The following is a 14,621-nucleotide window of genomic DNA, read 5'->3' on the forward strand; positions in this document are numbered from 1 at the left end:
TTTTCTTCATATCTCTGAATCTGAGAAGTTGGTACCCGGCACCTTGGATGCTGTGAGCAGAGAAAGTGTTGACCATGATATACAGCTGTGGCTGGTGAGTACTTTGTCATTATGCCCGACGATTACTCTGACTCGGATCTCGAGCCTCGCAAGGTCAACCGGATGACACTTAGACTGTCTTTAGAATTCAACATGGTGCTCATCAGTTCCAACGGTTGCGGTGTTTCAAGTATCACCATCTAGTTGTGGTACTGTCTACTTCAAATTCGAGGTGGGCCCGAAGGGTCTCAAGTTACCATGCAGATCATGCCTTGCTTGATCGCCCACCTTTTGGCACACCCCTGCTAGTGCAGCAGCGTGGTGGGGAGTGTAAGAGTATAGCGCCGGATCACAATATCAACGCACGAGTCAAGGACCTTAAAATTCATACTTTTTGCGGAATGTATATATTGATTGTTCCTCCCTGATGGCTGCTTCCAGTGATCATCGTATTTCCTCTCCGGAATACCAACACCAAACCAGTACTTTACGTGAGCCAGGGGAATTTTGGCAGCAAGTAACAAGCGGTGACTCAACCATTCATTCCAGGTGCCTCTCGAGGAAGATGAGCATGCTCCACAACTGTAGCAGAGCACTCACCCCACGATCTCACTGTGCGCGAGCAAGCAGCCTAGACTCGTCCCATCGGGGACACTTGCAAGTCTTCCACAATGCTCTGCACAGATAGCAGAACTCCGTCTTGCATCGGCAGCTCATATGGAAACACCCTACGCTAAGCTCAATCATCTGAGCGCAGCCTGGGCAACGGGACCATCCTGAGGCGCGGCTAAGCGTGAGTACAACCTCAGTCTCTGCATCGGGAGTGCAGGAGTGGGTGAATCTTTTGTATCTCCCACGACATTTTCCACATGTCATCGTCATGCATGTAGGGGACGGGCATGTAAAGATCTTTGAGGAACCCCCGTCATGTAATGGTCCGAGAAAACGGCTGCACGTTGATTCGACACAATAAACGCGCTTCAGAGTCCCATATTCTTGGGCTTTGAGTTCAAACTCAGTAAGGAATGCCTGCGTCAAGTGAGGCCGAACTTGCGGTAGCGGAATGTTCTGATGGCAACACCGAGGAGGAAACAGGCGCTCGTCGCGCATGGCTGACCGGAATAGGTCGATGATGCAGCTGATATCGAAGAAGTGATTACATGGTGCCAGAACTTCCTCTCCAAAGATAGGATCATGACAAATCACACAGATGTGACCAGTTGCCCTACTTAGTATGATGGTTCGTTCGGTTTAAGCATTACACCGGTATCATGACAGCTCTCACCGATGAGGACATCTAGCCGTTATAGTCGGCGCTTGACCTGGGGTTGGTGTTGTCTGACCACTTGATACGGGCGTCAAAAGAAAGGAGTCAAGCAATTGACTCCATGTTTGCATGTTTGATCTAGTTCTGAAGTTCTCGTCAGTGACTCCAAAGGAGCATTGTACTCGCGTGCGTACCTTTCAATGTCGCGTTGGAGAGCAACAGCTGTTGCTGGCCTGCTTAACAATGTTAGCTTTGGTGAATTCCACAATATGCAGCCTGACCTAACTGTAGGATCAGGCTCCTCATCTCCATCAACAGCAAGTCGCTGGGCGAGTGCCAGATCAGCATTAAACTGCGCAAGTTCTCGGGCATTCTGCATCAACAATACGATAGCAACTTCGCGATCAGAGGGCCCCTTTGCTCGACGCTCTTTGTGATCATATAGGCTCTGCAATCTCTCGACATCAGAAAGACCTAGCTCAGCGATCGTACGGGTAAGATCCTCATAGCTGTCTTTTTCTCTTGAACCAGGGACCGGACGTGGACCACGCAGTCGCGAGGGACCAGAGACGTTCATGGTGGCAAGAGATGAAGCTTTGAAGAACCAGACGTAATCATTTCAGTAGCCCCTAATGATAATCATACCCTGTAATTAGCTTGCTCAGACTCCTCAACAATTTCTAATGGGTTAGCGCCATTGTAAAACTCTACTATACTCAGATCGGTGGGGCCGGAACAGGGGCCGGGACCTGACGGGTGTCCTAAAGAGGAAAGATCATAACGCGGGGTTGTCTTGAGGTCGCAGTTCCTCTGAAGTGCTCATGGCAAGGAAAGGTATGTACATGATCAATCATCGACAAGAAATGAGGCAAGTAGTAATCAGTATATAAGACAGCCATTGATTTTCTAATACAAAGTCTAGGAACAGCGTTTGACAGATGGTGGGAGAATCAAAAGCTATAGTTGAAGAACTTACGAGAACCAGGCCTGAAGCCAGGCTGTTCGCTTTCAGGGCACTGCAGCTCAGGATGGTGATTATAAATAATGCTTGAAGTACCGACATTCAGCTGAGTGATTCTCCATGATCTCTACCGTCAAACCATGACTATTTGGGGTTCCTTTCTGCGCGGACGCCGAAGAGAAACCTCAAATTCTCCTGAACCAGCCACTTCCGGCCTACCTCCTCGCAAGTTAACCCCTCATCCTCCTTCCCGACAGCGATATCATTCTGCTCCAGGCACTGTCCAGACTTTCAAAGCAGGACTCACCTCCTCAAGACCCCCAGCCACCGAATTGTCACGCACTACACCCGTCAACGATGTTCCCTCTTCCATTGCCACACACCCCCTCACCCACCGCATCTGCCTGGTCCCGTACGTCGATTCCAACCACACCTTCCATTTCGAGCCAATCTTCCGCGACCTCACAGACGGCGACACCCCCATTCGCATTGGTCGCTTCTCAGGTCATTCAGCTTTAGATGCCCAATCCACGAACGAAATTACCTTTGACACGCGTGTACTCTCTCGCCTCCATGCAGAAATCTGGTCAGAAAATGGCAAGATTTACATCAAGGACACCAAATCGTCATCAGGCACTTTCCTCAATCATTTTCCACATAAGCTGTCCAGGCTCTGAGAGCGCACCATATCAGCTCAAAGATGGTGATTTCGTACAGCTCGGCGTCGATTATCAGGGCGGCATGGATAATTTCTACAAATCCGTCAGGATACAAATCGAAATCGGACGCGATTTCACACAGGTACGCTATCCCCTTTCCTTGTCTATTCAATCCACATTCAAGTCATTCTCGACGGCGACATGCAGCCCTGCAGTCATGTTACCAACAATGAGCTATCTAGCGATCACGGCGGCACAAACACTCATTCCCAGGAAAGTCGCCAAGAGCCCGGCAGTTGTTCATCATTCATCGTAAGTTGTTTGGCTTCGATGCGTATACTGAATGTGAACATACTTGATGCAGAAGGGCTATATTTCTAAAGGCATTGCCCTCTGCGCCAAGCATCAACTTTGGGATGCCATGGAAGCTTTTGATCTTGCTCTCTCATCTTCAAATCACAATCGAATGACTGTCGAGATCTTACTAATTAAGGTACTCTCTTCGTTATTTCTAATAGTGTGTTTTATACTAAGACTCCAATGTAATTTTTACCAGGCTATTGCGCTTTTCAACTCAAGTCGCCACAATGAAGCGATACGACGGGTTCAAGATTTAGCCGCCGCCTGTCAGTCCTCAGAGACACTTCAGTGCCACATAGTCGATGTGAGTCCTACGTCAGGCCTAACAATTTTTTTTTCATTTTGAATATACTCGCCAGTCATACCTTCATGTGCAACGCGCAATGATTGTTTTTGAGGGTGGGCACTACAGCGAAGCCGCTGATCAACTTACGGCCGGTATTACTACTATCGCTGACAGGTTCCTACGTCCAACACTTTATGAATCTATACCGGGTGAACTCATGCATAACTTGGATGGGTTCATGGGTACGTTCACGGAGGTACATCACTACGAAGCCTCAGAGGATATCCCCACTGATTGATCATATGCATTGCAGTTCTTCGGCTGGGACTTCGGTTGGTTATGGCAGACCGCCAACCAAAGACGTTGTGAAGCGTTTCTCTGTGCTGATCGTGTGATTGAAGCGGCTGGGTCTCATCAGTATATGATGCTCATGATTAGCGAGGCTGTGAAGCCCGTTTACCACGAATGGTCTGCCGGTGAGTGGTTGTGAACAATCTAAAAATCGAGACTCATTCTAGTGTCCTTTAGCCTTCAAGTACAAGTGTACTTCACGTTGTGTCACAAAGGGAGACGAAGCTGTTACTGCGAGCAATTATGAAATGGCTGTTGAACTGTATTCAGCAGGGATAAGCCTGGACTCTTCATGCGAGTCTCTTTTTGCGCGCCGAAGTAAGGCAAATTTGACACGAAGGCTCTATACAGAGGCCCTTGACGATGCAGAAAAGGTGCGAGTGATGTTTATTGTCGAGCTCAAGTGCTGATACCAGCGATGTACAGGTCATTGAACTCAACCATTCGTCTTATACTGTGTACAAATTGAAGTATGCAGTGCTTCATGAAGTACAACGCTACGATGAAGCGATCAAGGCGTTAAAAATCATGCTTTTCAAGTTGGACAATGCGATTGACCCGGAGATACGAGGTAAGCACCGCGTACCTTGCGTCGAATAGAAGATGGCTAATCCATTCCCCAGAGTTGCGTCAGCAATATGTCAGTCCATCTGAAGCACATGACGCCATTCAAAGAGCTATCCACATTCAACTAGAAAATGCCCCACTTCGTCTCATCAACACCTTCACTGGGCGTTTGTGTGATAGACAAACACAAATCAACACCTTCATTAAAAGCGAAAAATACAAAGAAGTCTTATCATCATTGATGGCGCATGCAACCCTCCAAACGGAGCTCATCAAGGCCATAGTCACGGAATATTTCAGTTGGGTAATGTTATCGCATAGGTGGGAGAATAAGGAGCCACGGCTGCACGACATTCAGGACAAGGACGTGTACACCATAATGCCATTCGGAACCATAGCAAAACTGCAAACCTTCTGCAAAACCGCTCGTGACGCGGGGTATCGCTGGGCGTGGAGCGATACATGTTGCATCGACCAGAGCAACAATTTTGAACTTCAAGAATCAGTCAACTCCATGTTTGTCTGGTACCGCCACTCAGCGCTCACAATTATCTACCTGGCAGATGTTCTGCCTTGGTCGGAACCCGGGGCACTCGCAAATAGCACTTGGAACACTCGGGGGTGGACTGTGCAGGAATTCCTTGCTCCTCACACTGTTCGCTTTTATCGAGAAGATTGGACCTTGTATCTCAATGATCGCTCTCCCAATCACAAGACGTCTGTCGCTATCATGCAGGAGTTGGAGGATTCAACAGGTATAGATGCACAAGCCCTCGTCGCCTTCCGCCCGGGCACGAGAGGCGCCCGAGAGAAACTTAGATGGGCATCCAGCCGTGTCACGACTTTACAAGAAGACATCGCGTATTCACTATTTGGCATCTTCCACGTCCATCTCCCTGTGATCTACGGCGAGAAGAGACAAAACGCGCTCGGACGACTCTTGCAGGAGATTATTGCGCATTCAGGCGATATCACTCCCCTTGACTGGATCGGAAAAGCATCCGAGTTCAATAGCTGTCTCCCAGCTGACATTACATCATACAAAGCTCCGCCATGTATGTTGTCATCTTTGCCCGAAGATGAGATGAACATGTCTGTCTCCATGCTGCGAAACACTGTGTCAGCGGAGTTGACTTCGAAATTGTATATCCTCCTTGACAACCTCAGTGCTCCTCGTTTCGCACACTCCAGACTGCAGCTACCTTGCATCGTATTTCCAATCACTGAACTTAGGCGGAAACGTGGTCCAGACCCGGAGACATATTTCACTTATGACATCAAGGCAGATGGTCTTCAAGGCCTACTAATCACCTCCGAAGACAAGTTGATTCAGTTCTCGCCGACACGGCCCACTCAGCAGACATTTTTGCTTGTCCGTCCATGGAACCGTCATGATCTTGGGCTGCCTGACTTTGCGGAGCCTGATTTTGCAGATGATGCACAGGATGTGGACGATTGGACTGAGCCTGTCTCTCGAACAGACAGATCTGTCCGTGGTTCTCTTGTAGACTCTAAGCTAGCTGATTCGGAGGCTCGCTTGCGAGAGTTGAGGTTGGTTGTTCGCCTTGGACAACCTTTTGGTGCGCTTTTGCTAGCGCAACAGCGTGGTGGGGAGTATAAGAGAGTTGCTTCGGACCACCTTATCATTGCCAAGGTCAAGGACATGGCTTCTATTGACGACACGATGGACATTAGGGCGCTAGAGATATTGTAGTTTTGCAGTGTATCTCCAAGCACTAAGATTGCCAATGCTACACTAGATCATTTTGCACGATTCACGATGTAAACATATACATCTCCGAATTCTGTCTCTCTTCAACTCCAGATGCAATTGACCGTCTATCTTTAGTTTCATAATGTCGTGATGCTGCGTGTTGCATCGAACAGAACAACAATGGCCAGGTCCAACGATCGGTCAACTTCATACAGCTCAATTGTCTGGTATCATCGCTCAAGGGGAATTGTGAGGTGAAATAATAGCAATACACACTTCGATCTAACTAAAGAAGTGTCCCACCGCAGCCGGACTACTACATTTGATGAAGCGGAATGGACCATGGTACATGGGGCCAACAAACTACTGGTTTGAAGCACAGTTATGTAGCGACCTTAGATAGAACTGAAATATGATGGAGTGAAAAGGAAATTTTGTGCGATCATTATCAGCCCGTCCCAGATTTTACATAATTCTGAATCGTCACGGCAACCCGGCACCTTTCTTTCGTTTCATATCCGCCATTCACACCGTGACTTTTCCCTTGTCGCATCCATGTCCTAAGTTTTTGTCCACCGCTATTCATATTCTTAAATCCACGCGCTCTTAGTACCAATTGCGCACTTTGGCTGCTGCGCCGCTCCTCAGAGCTCTGCTCACTTTGCCGTGTAACTCCCTTTGGTGTGCCGGGGGGCGAAAAGCATAACAAGGCAGAGCTAGCGCACTGCGCTCATGTGCCCCAGAGCTCCGCCCACCTTGCCGTGTAACTCCCTTTGGTGTGCCGGGGGGCGAAAAGCACAACAGGGTGGAGCTAGCGGACTGCACTTGCGCTTGCAAGGAGGTTGGGCTGCGCTGAGGCCATCTGAATAGAGCGTCAAGCACAATATTCCAGTGCCCACGCACGTATACATCTCCCCAGGTCCCATAGTTGAAGTGAGCTGTCTCTCGAACATATGATGATTCACTACCTACCGGGCAGGGCCCCGGTGTGCAACGCCTCGGACCAGCTTGGTATGGCCTCTGACCATCTTTCGGATCTTTATTGTTGACGCCTTTTGATCTTAGCAGACGTGGAAGATATGGCCAGCGTTCAGGGGTTCTCAACTAAGGATAAGTATGTTTGTACTGATTTCTATGTTGCCAGTATTGGAGTTCCTTCAAGTTGCAGCGTCAGCAAAACTTGCAAGGTATGGTTTTATTTCTGGGTCAGTAAAGGCATATGGGGCCAGAATAGAGCAGGTGTTATAAAGTGGGAAGATACAGACGAGAGTTTATCTTCGTTCGAGAGGACATGGGATTGCGGTTCCCACTAGAAGTGCTTATGACAGACGAAAATTATTCAAAGTTGTCCTTCCCAGCATGAACATCATCAGTACTTGACCTAACGAGAATCGTACCCTGCTCTTCACAAGGGCATTATCCCATGGTATGTCCTGCGCAACATCTCTGCGGGCAGCTTGAGTGTCAGTTACCAACAACTTTATCGTTGTATTCTGGTCATTTTCCCGAAACGATAGGCGCCTTGCGCCACTGCGATAAGATGAAGTGGCACAATTCCTTATCACTCCCCACCAACCTGCCATTATAGCGCATGTAAGTATCTGATCCCCTCCCGTCCCATATTCCTGCTCATCGATAACGAAAATTAGATCCAATGTCAAATCACGCCGTATCTCCACAAGCTCTCACACCTCTTGCTCGAAAGAAGGCACTTCAGGCTGAAATAATGCTCAAGGGTCATGAAGACTGGGTGAGAGGCATTGCTTTCATCCCTGGTACCCGTCTCCTCGTCACCTGCTCTGACGACAAAAGTCTTCGGCTATGGAACCTGGACACAGGACAACAAGTGGGGAAGCCCTTATTGGGTCATAGTGACTATGTCTTGAGGGTTGCAGTATCTCCCGATGGGCGCTGGATTGTTAGTGGCTCAAGGGATGGAAGCATCCTGGTATGGGAGGTTCCTACAACGAAAAGCCTGAGCGTGCCGGTCTCAGACACGTGCAAGGGACATAGGAGGGACGTCTGGAGCGTTGTGTTTGCGCCAGACAGCAAAACATTTGCAAGTGCATCATACGATAAAACAGTCTGCGTGTGGCAGAGGGAGACAGGCAATATAACCCTTGGACCATTCCAAATGGGCGGTGAGGCACACTCGGTGGCATACTCTCCTGATGGGAGTAAACTAGCAGCAGGCGCCGAAACACATATTATCATATGGGACACAACGAGCGGAGAAGAATTACTGAAGATAGAACAGCGGGCATGGCTGGTCATGTTCACTCTAGATGGTCTCCATCTCATCAGTGGGAATTTCAACGACATTCGAATCTCACACGCTGCCACTGGGGAAATCATCAAACAATTTGATGTGCACACTGATCTTCTCCAGTCATTGGCCATTGCTCCTGATGGCACGAAATTCGCCACTGCGTCAAGCGACAAAACAACACGATTCTTCGACCTGACCACATTGGAACCTTTTGGCGAGCCACTTGAATACCCTGATGCACTGTATTGCGTCACTTTTTCCGAGGACAGCCAGTTCATCGCGACTGGTTGTGTTGATAGACTCGTTCGCATATGGGAGGTTGATCGGGCTGAGTCAGAAGAATTTAAGCAGGCGAGCAAATTCTCATGTTGTGCTATGTTTCATACTAACCTATCATACAGTCCGTGCACAAGGTTTCTAGATTTCTCAGACACACCCGCATATATACTGACTTCTGGTGACATACAGGATCGGCACCGCACTCGGTCTTCCAAACCAGATGTACGCTTTCACACTTGTCCTTCTACACTGTCACTGACATCACTGCTACTGGAAAGTCTCGACCAAAACGTGCTGGAATCCCTCGGGGCTTTTTCGATGATGTAAGACTTCATGTAGTAGATTCATCACAGCCTGCTCATCTTACCCTGCTTCCAGTTTGACATGCGCTCCCAAACTCAACGCAACACTCGCACTGTTCCAACAACATCACAGCGTCATGCCGAAGGTTCCCGCATGAAACAACTCATCAATCGTCTCTCATTTCGCTCCTCTACTTCTCAGAGTCCTACTCCACGCACTCGTAAGATCGCTGTTGTGGATATCTTCGCCACACGGGGTAAATATGTATGTCTTCTCTGATGATCTTATATCCCTCTGTTATTCATTGATTCACCTGTAGCGCAATGCAAATGCTATTAGTGGAAAAAGGCATTTAGCACGGCCATCACATCCTCCTCGCAAAAAGGCCCACACATCTAATGCTGGTGTCCCAAGGACTAACGCCGGCGCACTGGGGATGTCCAATATTACTACTGGAGCAGCCTCAGCAAGCATGCGGACCACAACAAATAATGCTTCTGCAATGACTGGCGACCATTCGCCACTAGATGCTGAACTTGTTCCGGAGACAAAGTGCTTGACAGTCCTCGCCAGGTGGTTCCTGTGCGGTAGAGTCCAGTGAAAATGACCTACATTGCACCTCATTCTCGCATGCGTATGTACCTACCAGCTATCCTACTTACATCAGATGGGCCACCCTGTCCAATGCGACTGTATTCTTTCTTGCGACAGCGACAGGCAGTCTAGAAACTTGAAATATTTGCCACGAAAAGTATTGATGTCATCTTTTCCCGAAGATGAGATGAAAATGTCTGTCTCCATGCTGCGAAATACTGTGTCAGTGGAGTCGACTTCGAAAACTGTATATCCTGTATATCCTCTTTGACAACCTCAGTGCACCTCGTTTCACACACTCCAGACTGCAGCTATCGTATATTGCATTTCCCATTACGGAACTCAGGCGGAGGCATGGTCCAGAGATGGTCTTCAAGACCTACTGATCACCTCCGAAGACAAGCTGGTTAAGTCCTTGCCGACACGTCCCACTCCTTCAACTTCAAATGCCACTGACCGTCTATCTCTAGTTTCGTAATGTCGTGATGCTGCGTGTGGCGTGATATAGATATATGCTGCATCGAACAGAACAACAATGACCAGGTCCAGCGATCGGTCAACAGTTTGTCTGATATCGTCTCTCAAGGGACATTGTGAGGTGAAATGATAACAATACACACTTCGATCTAACTAAAGAAGTGCCCCACCGCAGCCGAACTACATTTGATGAAGCGGAATGGTGGTACAACTGCCTGAAACTAAGTGGCATCGCATCCTTGGTAGCCCAAGTTCATCAGATAGGTACTAGGCTAGTAAGCTTATGCACTCATTTATAAAAATATTTGAAAACTGTGAAGTTCAACACGTCTCCTCTATGGAATCAAAGATCTCACAACGTACCTCCTGATCTTGGTTATTGTTTAGAGATGCTCACCTCCACTATGTTGGTCATCAAAAAATTACATTCATGGCTTCTGTTCTGCCTGTACGTCTGCCGCTAGAAAATCAGTGTATCCCTTCTCAGTGACATCGCCAGCAAGGTAGAATGTTGCACGGTCGGGCTTAGCAAGCGGTAGGTCGTGTATAAGTCGCGCAGGGAGGTCAGGCTATTGGAAGAGCGTGGAGAGTAGTTAGCGATAGAGATAGAATATAGAAAAGATCGACCCAGGCGCAGGAAGAGAAAGTTGTCAGCACACTTGGGCACAGACAATGGACGAAGAAGATCAAACATGGACAAAAGACTTACATTTGGAATGTACAACCTGCCAAATGCTATCATGTCCCCGTGCTCCTGTGCTGTCTCGATTGCGGTCTGTCGTGTGTACCCACCCGCACTGATAAATACCCTGTTCTTGCCCTCCTTGCACCATATCTCGCGCAGGAAATCGTTGTTACTATGTAATGGCGCGTCCACATCAGTGCCTGCGCTGATACGTGGCTCGACGACGTGGAGGTAGGCGAGGTCGTACTTCTCGAGTTCGTTTACGAGGTAGGAGAATTGTGGTTTTGGATCAGGGAGGCCCATGTCTGCATAAATGTTGGTCCAGCATAAAATGAGGAATAGAGACAATACGCACCTTGAAACGGACTCCATGGACTTAATCTGATACCGACCCTCTCAGCTCCAACTTCTTTGACAAGCGCATCAACGACCTCTATCGCGAATCTTGCTCTCTTCTCGATACTCCCGCCCCATCCATCCTCCCGGGTGTTGCTAACCTCTTGCAAGAACTGGTCCACGAGGTATCCATTTGCACCATGGAGTTCGACGCCATCGAAGCCTGCTGCGATAGCGTTCCTGGCACCAGTGGCGAAGCTGGCAATGTATGATTTTATCTCTGGCTCTGTGAGTGCGTGCGGGATTGCCATAGGGCGGATGGAAAGTGGGATAGAAGAGGCAGATACTAGCGGGGAGTTATTCTCTTTGACGAGGGCATCCGGGACTGCAGCTCTTCCGAGTGCCCACAGCTGGCAAAATATGAAGCTACCCTTCTCATGTACGGCATCGGTGACGCTTTTCCATCCTTCTACCTGTTCCTGGGTATAGATCCCTGGGACAAAGTCCCTCCCACCAGCAGCCTGTGAGATGAAGGTCGCTTCGGAGATCAGGAATGTTCCTGGCAGGGATCCACGTTGTGCATAGTAGGTGGCTGCATGAGGCCCGGGGATGTGGGTGGGGTAGGCACGAACACGGGTGAGGGGGGCAAGGACTATACGGTGGCTTAGTCTCATGTGACCCACTTGGATGGGCGTAAAGAGTGTGGGCGTCATCGTGAGCCCAGTGAGCGAGGTGCGTAAGGGTGGTCTTTGGGCTGTGCGAGGTATAAGTACTCGGGCATTGTTGACAGGCGTGGAATGATGTGTACCAGTCGGCCGCCATGAGAAAGCGTTCTCAGCTAAAGATGCATCGACGCACCACCCGCGACACATCACGTGAAGTTTGAACGTGACTCCTGGTAGGAATTCTAATATCCCATGGACCAGCCATCTTGCACAATTTTACCTGAGGCTCTGAACCCAGTTCGCGCAAGCATATACACGCGGTAGATGTTCTGAATGTAAACGTACCAGCGAAAACAGCTAAGAGAAGCTAAAGTGTGTTTCCAGTTAACAGGTTCACTGCCTATTTGAAGGATAGACGATCCGAGTATACAGTGTTTGTTTTCGCCAGCATAACAATGTGTTGACCTGTGAGATGTCACCTGCACGGCACTGAGTTAAAATGCCTCGCACCAGAAAACAAGAAAACTCACGATGTCTCTTGCCCCACACAGCGAAGGTGGGCCAGGGTCAACATGGTCCTACGTACCAGCTGAGGACGAGTAAGACTGTATTGAGCGGTTGGATACTGATAAGAGGAGTCCCTCCTGGGATATGTTATAGTTAAGTTGAAAGACAGCGCGTAAGCACCAACATCTTGGCCGAACGCCCAAAATTTCTTGAATCGAAAGACTTATATAGTAACGAGACTACATGTATCCGAGTCAGTACTCGACAGTTCTCAATGGGAGATTCGTGGATTGGGTGTCAAACCTGGACAGTTTGTACTAGCACTGCACTGAGTTGGTAAACTTTGTGAAGAACCACATAGCGTCAACATCCAGAGCACTTCCTTAGATGACTGTACATGGGAGTGCCTGCCATAAAAAACACATGGATCGTCAAGGTTTCACTAACAAATATTGTGGCTGCGCACCATTCAAGTGAATTCCCAAAGATTCCCAACCGTCTGAGTCTGCATACCCATATTTTGAAAATGAGTACTAGTGCAACCCCATATGCGATTGAGGACGGGAAAACAAGATCAGTCAATCGTAAGCAACCGACTTAACACAGCCGCTGTCAAAAGAAATTCATACCCCATGCGTACCTCGGGAGGCGAAAATGGCTCACAACTTACGCACGGGGTATGGTATCATCGTGTCATAGCCTACATCTATTTGAGGTCGATGCAGCAATGCATCTCGGAGGCAGGTCTATGGCTATCCTCGAATGATATTCATCTCCCCTACAACGCACCTCCCGATCTTGGAAATTCACCTTCACCATCTTAGCATTCACTATTTCACCTCTGTTAGTACATCTGCCGCTGGGAAGTCGATGTATGCCTTCTCAGTGAGATCGCCATTGAGGTAGAATGTTGCACGGTCAGGCTTAGCAAGCGGCAGGTTGTGTATGAGTCGGGCAGGGAGATCGGGCTGTTGAAAGAATGTGGCAATAGAGGGCAGAATATGGAAAAGATCGACCCAGGCGTGGGAAGAGGAAGCCGTCAGCACACATGATGGGCAAGGACAATGGACAAAGAAGATCGAACATGGACAGAAGGACTTACGTTTGGAATGTACAACCTGCCAAATGCTATCATGTCCCCATGCTCCTGCGCTGTCTCGATTGCAGTCTGTCGTGTGTACCCACCCGCACTGATAAACACCCCGCTCTTTCCCTCTTTGCACCATATCTCGCGCAGGAAATCGTTGTTACTCTGTAATGGCGCGTCCACATCAGTGCTTCCGCTGATACGTGGCTCGATGACGTGGAGGTAGGCGAGGTCGTACTTCTTGAGTTCGTTGACGAGGTAGGAGAATTGTGGTTTTGGATCGGGGAGGCCCATGTCTGCATGAATGTTGGTCGGGTATTAAACAAGTCACAGAGATGGAACACACCTTGATACGGACTCCATGGACTTAATCTGATGCCGACCTTCTCAGCGCCGACTTCTTTAACAAGCGCATCCACGACCTCTATCGCAAATCTTGCTCTCTTCTCGATACTCCCGCCCCATCCATCCTCCCGGGTGTTGCTCACCTCTTGCAAGAACTGGTCCACGAGGTATCCATTTGCACCATGGAGTTCGACGCCATCGAAGCCTGCTGCGATAGCATTCCTGGCACTAGTGGCGAAGCTGGCGATGTATGATTTTATCTCTGCTTCTGTGAGTGCGCGCGGGACTGCAGTAGGACGGATAGAAAGTGGGATAGGAGAGGCAGATACAAGCGGGGAGTTATTCTCTTTGGCGAGAACATCTGGGAATGCAGCTCTCCCGTTTGCCCACAGTTGGCAAAATATAAAGCTACCCTTCTCGTGTACAGCATCGGTGACGCTTTTCCATCCTTCTACCTGTTCCTGGGTATAGATCCCTGGGACAAAGTCCCTCCCACCAGCAGCCTGGGAGATGATGGTCGCTTCGGAGACGAGGAGTGTCCCCGGGAGGGATGCACGTTGTGCGTAGTAGGTGGATGCATGGGGCCCGGGGACGTGGGTAGGGTAAGTGCGAAAACGAGTGAGGGGTGCGAGGACGATACGATGGCTGATTTTCATGTGGCCCACTTGGATGGGTGTAAAGAGGGTGGGCATCATCGTGGGCCTTGTGAAGGTGCGTATGGGGCATATCAGGAGATCATATACTCGGGCTGTTGGATTAGGTCTGCCGCATGAGGAAACCAACGTGGTGATGAACCATCGATGCACCCTGCTGCATGGGATGAACCGTCTGAGTTCAGTTCGCGTGACATGTAACTTGAAGGACTCTCGC

General features: G+C 49.0%; 5 protein-coding genes across 5 annotated transcripts; 2 read left to right on the top strand and 3 right to left on the bottom strand.

Moving 5' to 3' along the window:
* Nucleotides 1-411: 411 nt before the first annotated feature.
* Nucleotides 412-1,998, bottom strand: F5147DRAFT_670725 (uncharacterized protein). The gene is made up of 4 exons (XM_041435552.1): nt 1,588-1,998; nt 1,501-1,539; nt 1,325-1,450; nt 412-1,267 (listed from the first exon to the last, which is right to left on the bottom strand). The coding sequence occupies exons 1-4, from the start codon at nt 1,881-1,883 to the stop codon at nt 649-651; spliced, it is 1,080 nt and encodes a 359-aa protein (XP_041297911.1). The 5' UTR covers nt 1,884-1,998; the 3' UTR covers nt 412-648.
* A 571-nt stretch (nt 1,999-2,569) lies between these two features.
* F5147DRAFT_298969 (uncharacterized protein) lies at nt 2,570-3,742 on the top strand. Its single transcript, XM_041429097.1, has 4 exons — nt 2,570-3,068; nt 3,134-3,238; nt 3,291-3,419; nt 3,483-3,742. The coding sequence occupies exons 1-4, from the start codon at nt 2,787-2,789 to the stop codon at nt 3,630-3,632; spliced, it is 666 nt and encodes a 221-aa protein (XP_041297912.1). The 5' UTR covers nt 2,570-2,786; the 3' UTR covers nt 3,633-3,742.
* F5147DRAFT_298941 (uncharacterized protein) lies at nt 3,337-6,225 on the top strand. The gene is made up of 8 exons (XM_041429096.1): nt 3,337-3,419; nt 3,483-3,590; nt 3,646-3,685; nt 3,747-3,828; nt 3,886-4,048; nt 4,101-4,297; nt 4,350-4,494; nt 4,547-6,225. Exons 4-8 carry the CDS (start codon nt 3,790-3,792, stop codon nt 6,202-6,204), a joined length of 2,202 nt encoding a protein of 733 aa, XP_041297913.1. The 5' UTR covers nt 3,337-3,419; nt 3,483-3,590; nt 3,646-3,685; nt 3,747-3,789; the 3' UTR covers nt 6,205-6,225.
* Nucleotides 6,226-10,490: 4,265 nt separating this feature from the next.
* F5147DRAFT_627719 (uncharacterized protein) lies at nt 10,491-11,860 on the bottom strand (the record flags this gene model as incomplete). Its single annotated transcript, XM_041432720.1, has 3 exons — nt 10,491-10,695; nt 10,836-11,116; nt 11,167-11,860. 3 exons carry the CDS (start codon nt 11,858-11,860, stop codon nt 10,555-10,557), a joined length of 1,116 nt encoding a protein of 371 aa, XP_041297914.1. The 3' UTR covers nt 10,491-10,554.
* Nucleotides 11,861-13,149: 1,289 nt separating this feature from the next.
* On the bottom strand, nt 13,150-14,446 carry F5147DRAFT_768415 (NADH:flavin oxidoreductase/NADH oxidase; the record flags this gene model as incomplete). Its single annotated transcript, XM_041440969.1, has 3 exons — nt 13,150-13,287; nt 13,422-13,702; nt 13,753-14,446. The coding sequence occupies 3 exons, from the start codon at nt 14,444-14,446 to the stop codon at nt 13,150-13,152; spliced, it is 1,113 nt and encodes a 370-aa protein (XP_041297915.1).
* Nucleotides 14,447-14,621: the final 175 nt, after the last annotated feature.

The sequence above is a fragment of the Suillus discolor genome, assembly GCF_016758755.1.
Source record: "Suillus discolor strain FC423 chromosome Unknown F5147scaffold_5, whole genome shotgun sequence".
Classification (NCBI taxonomy): Eukaryota; Fungi; Basidiomycota; class Agaricomycetes; order Boletales; family Suillaceae; genus Suillus; species Suillus discolor.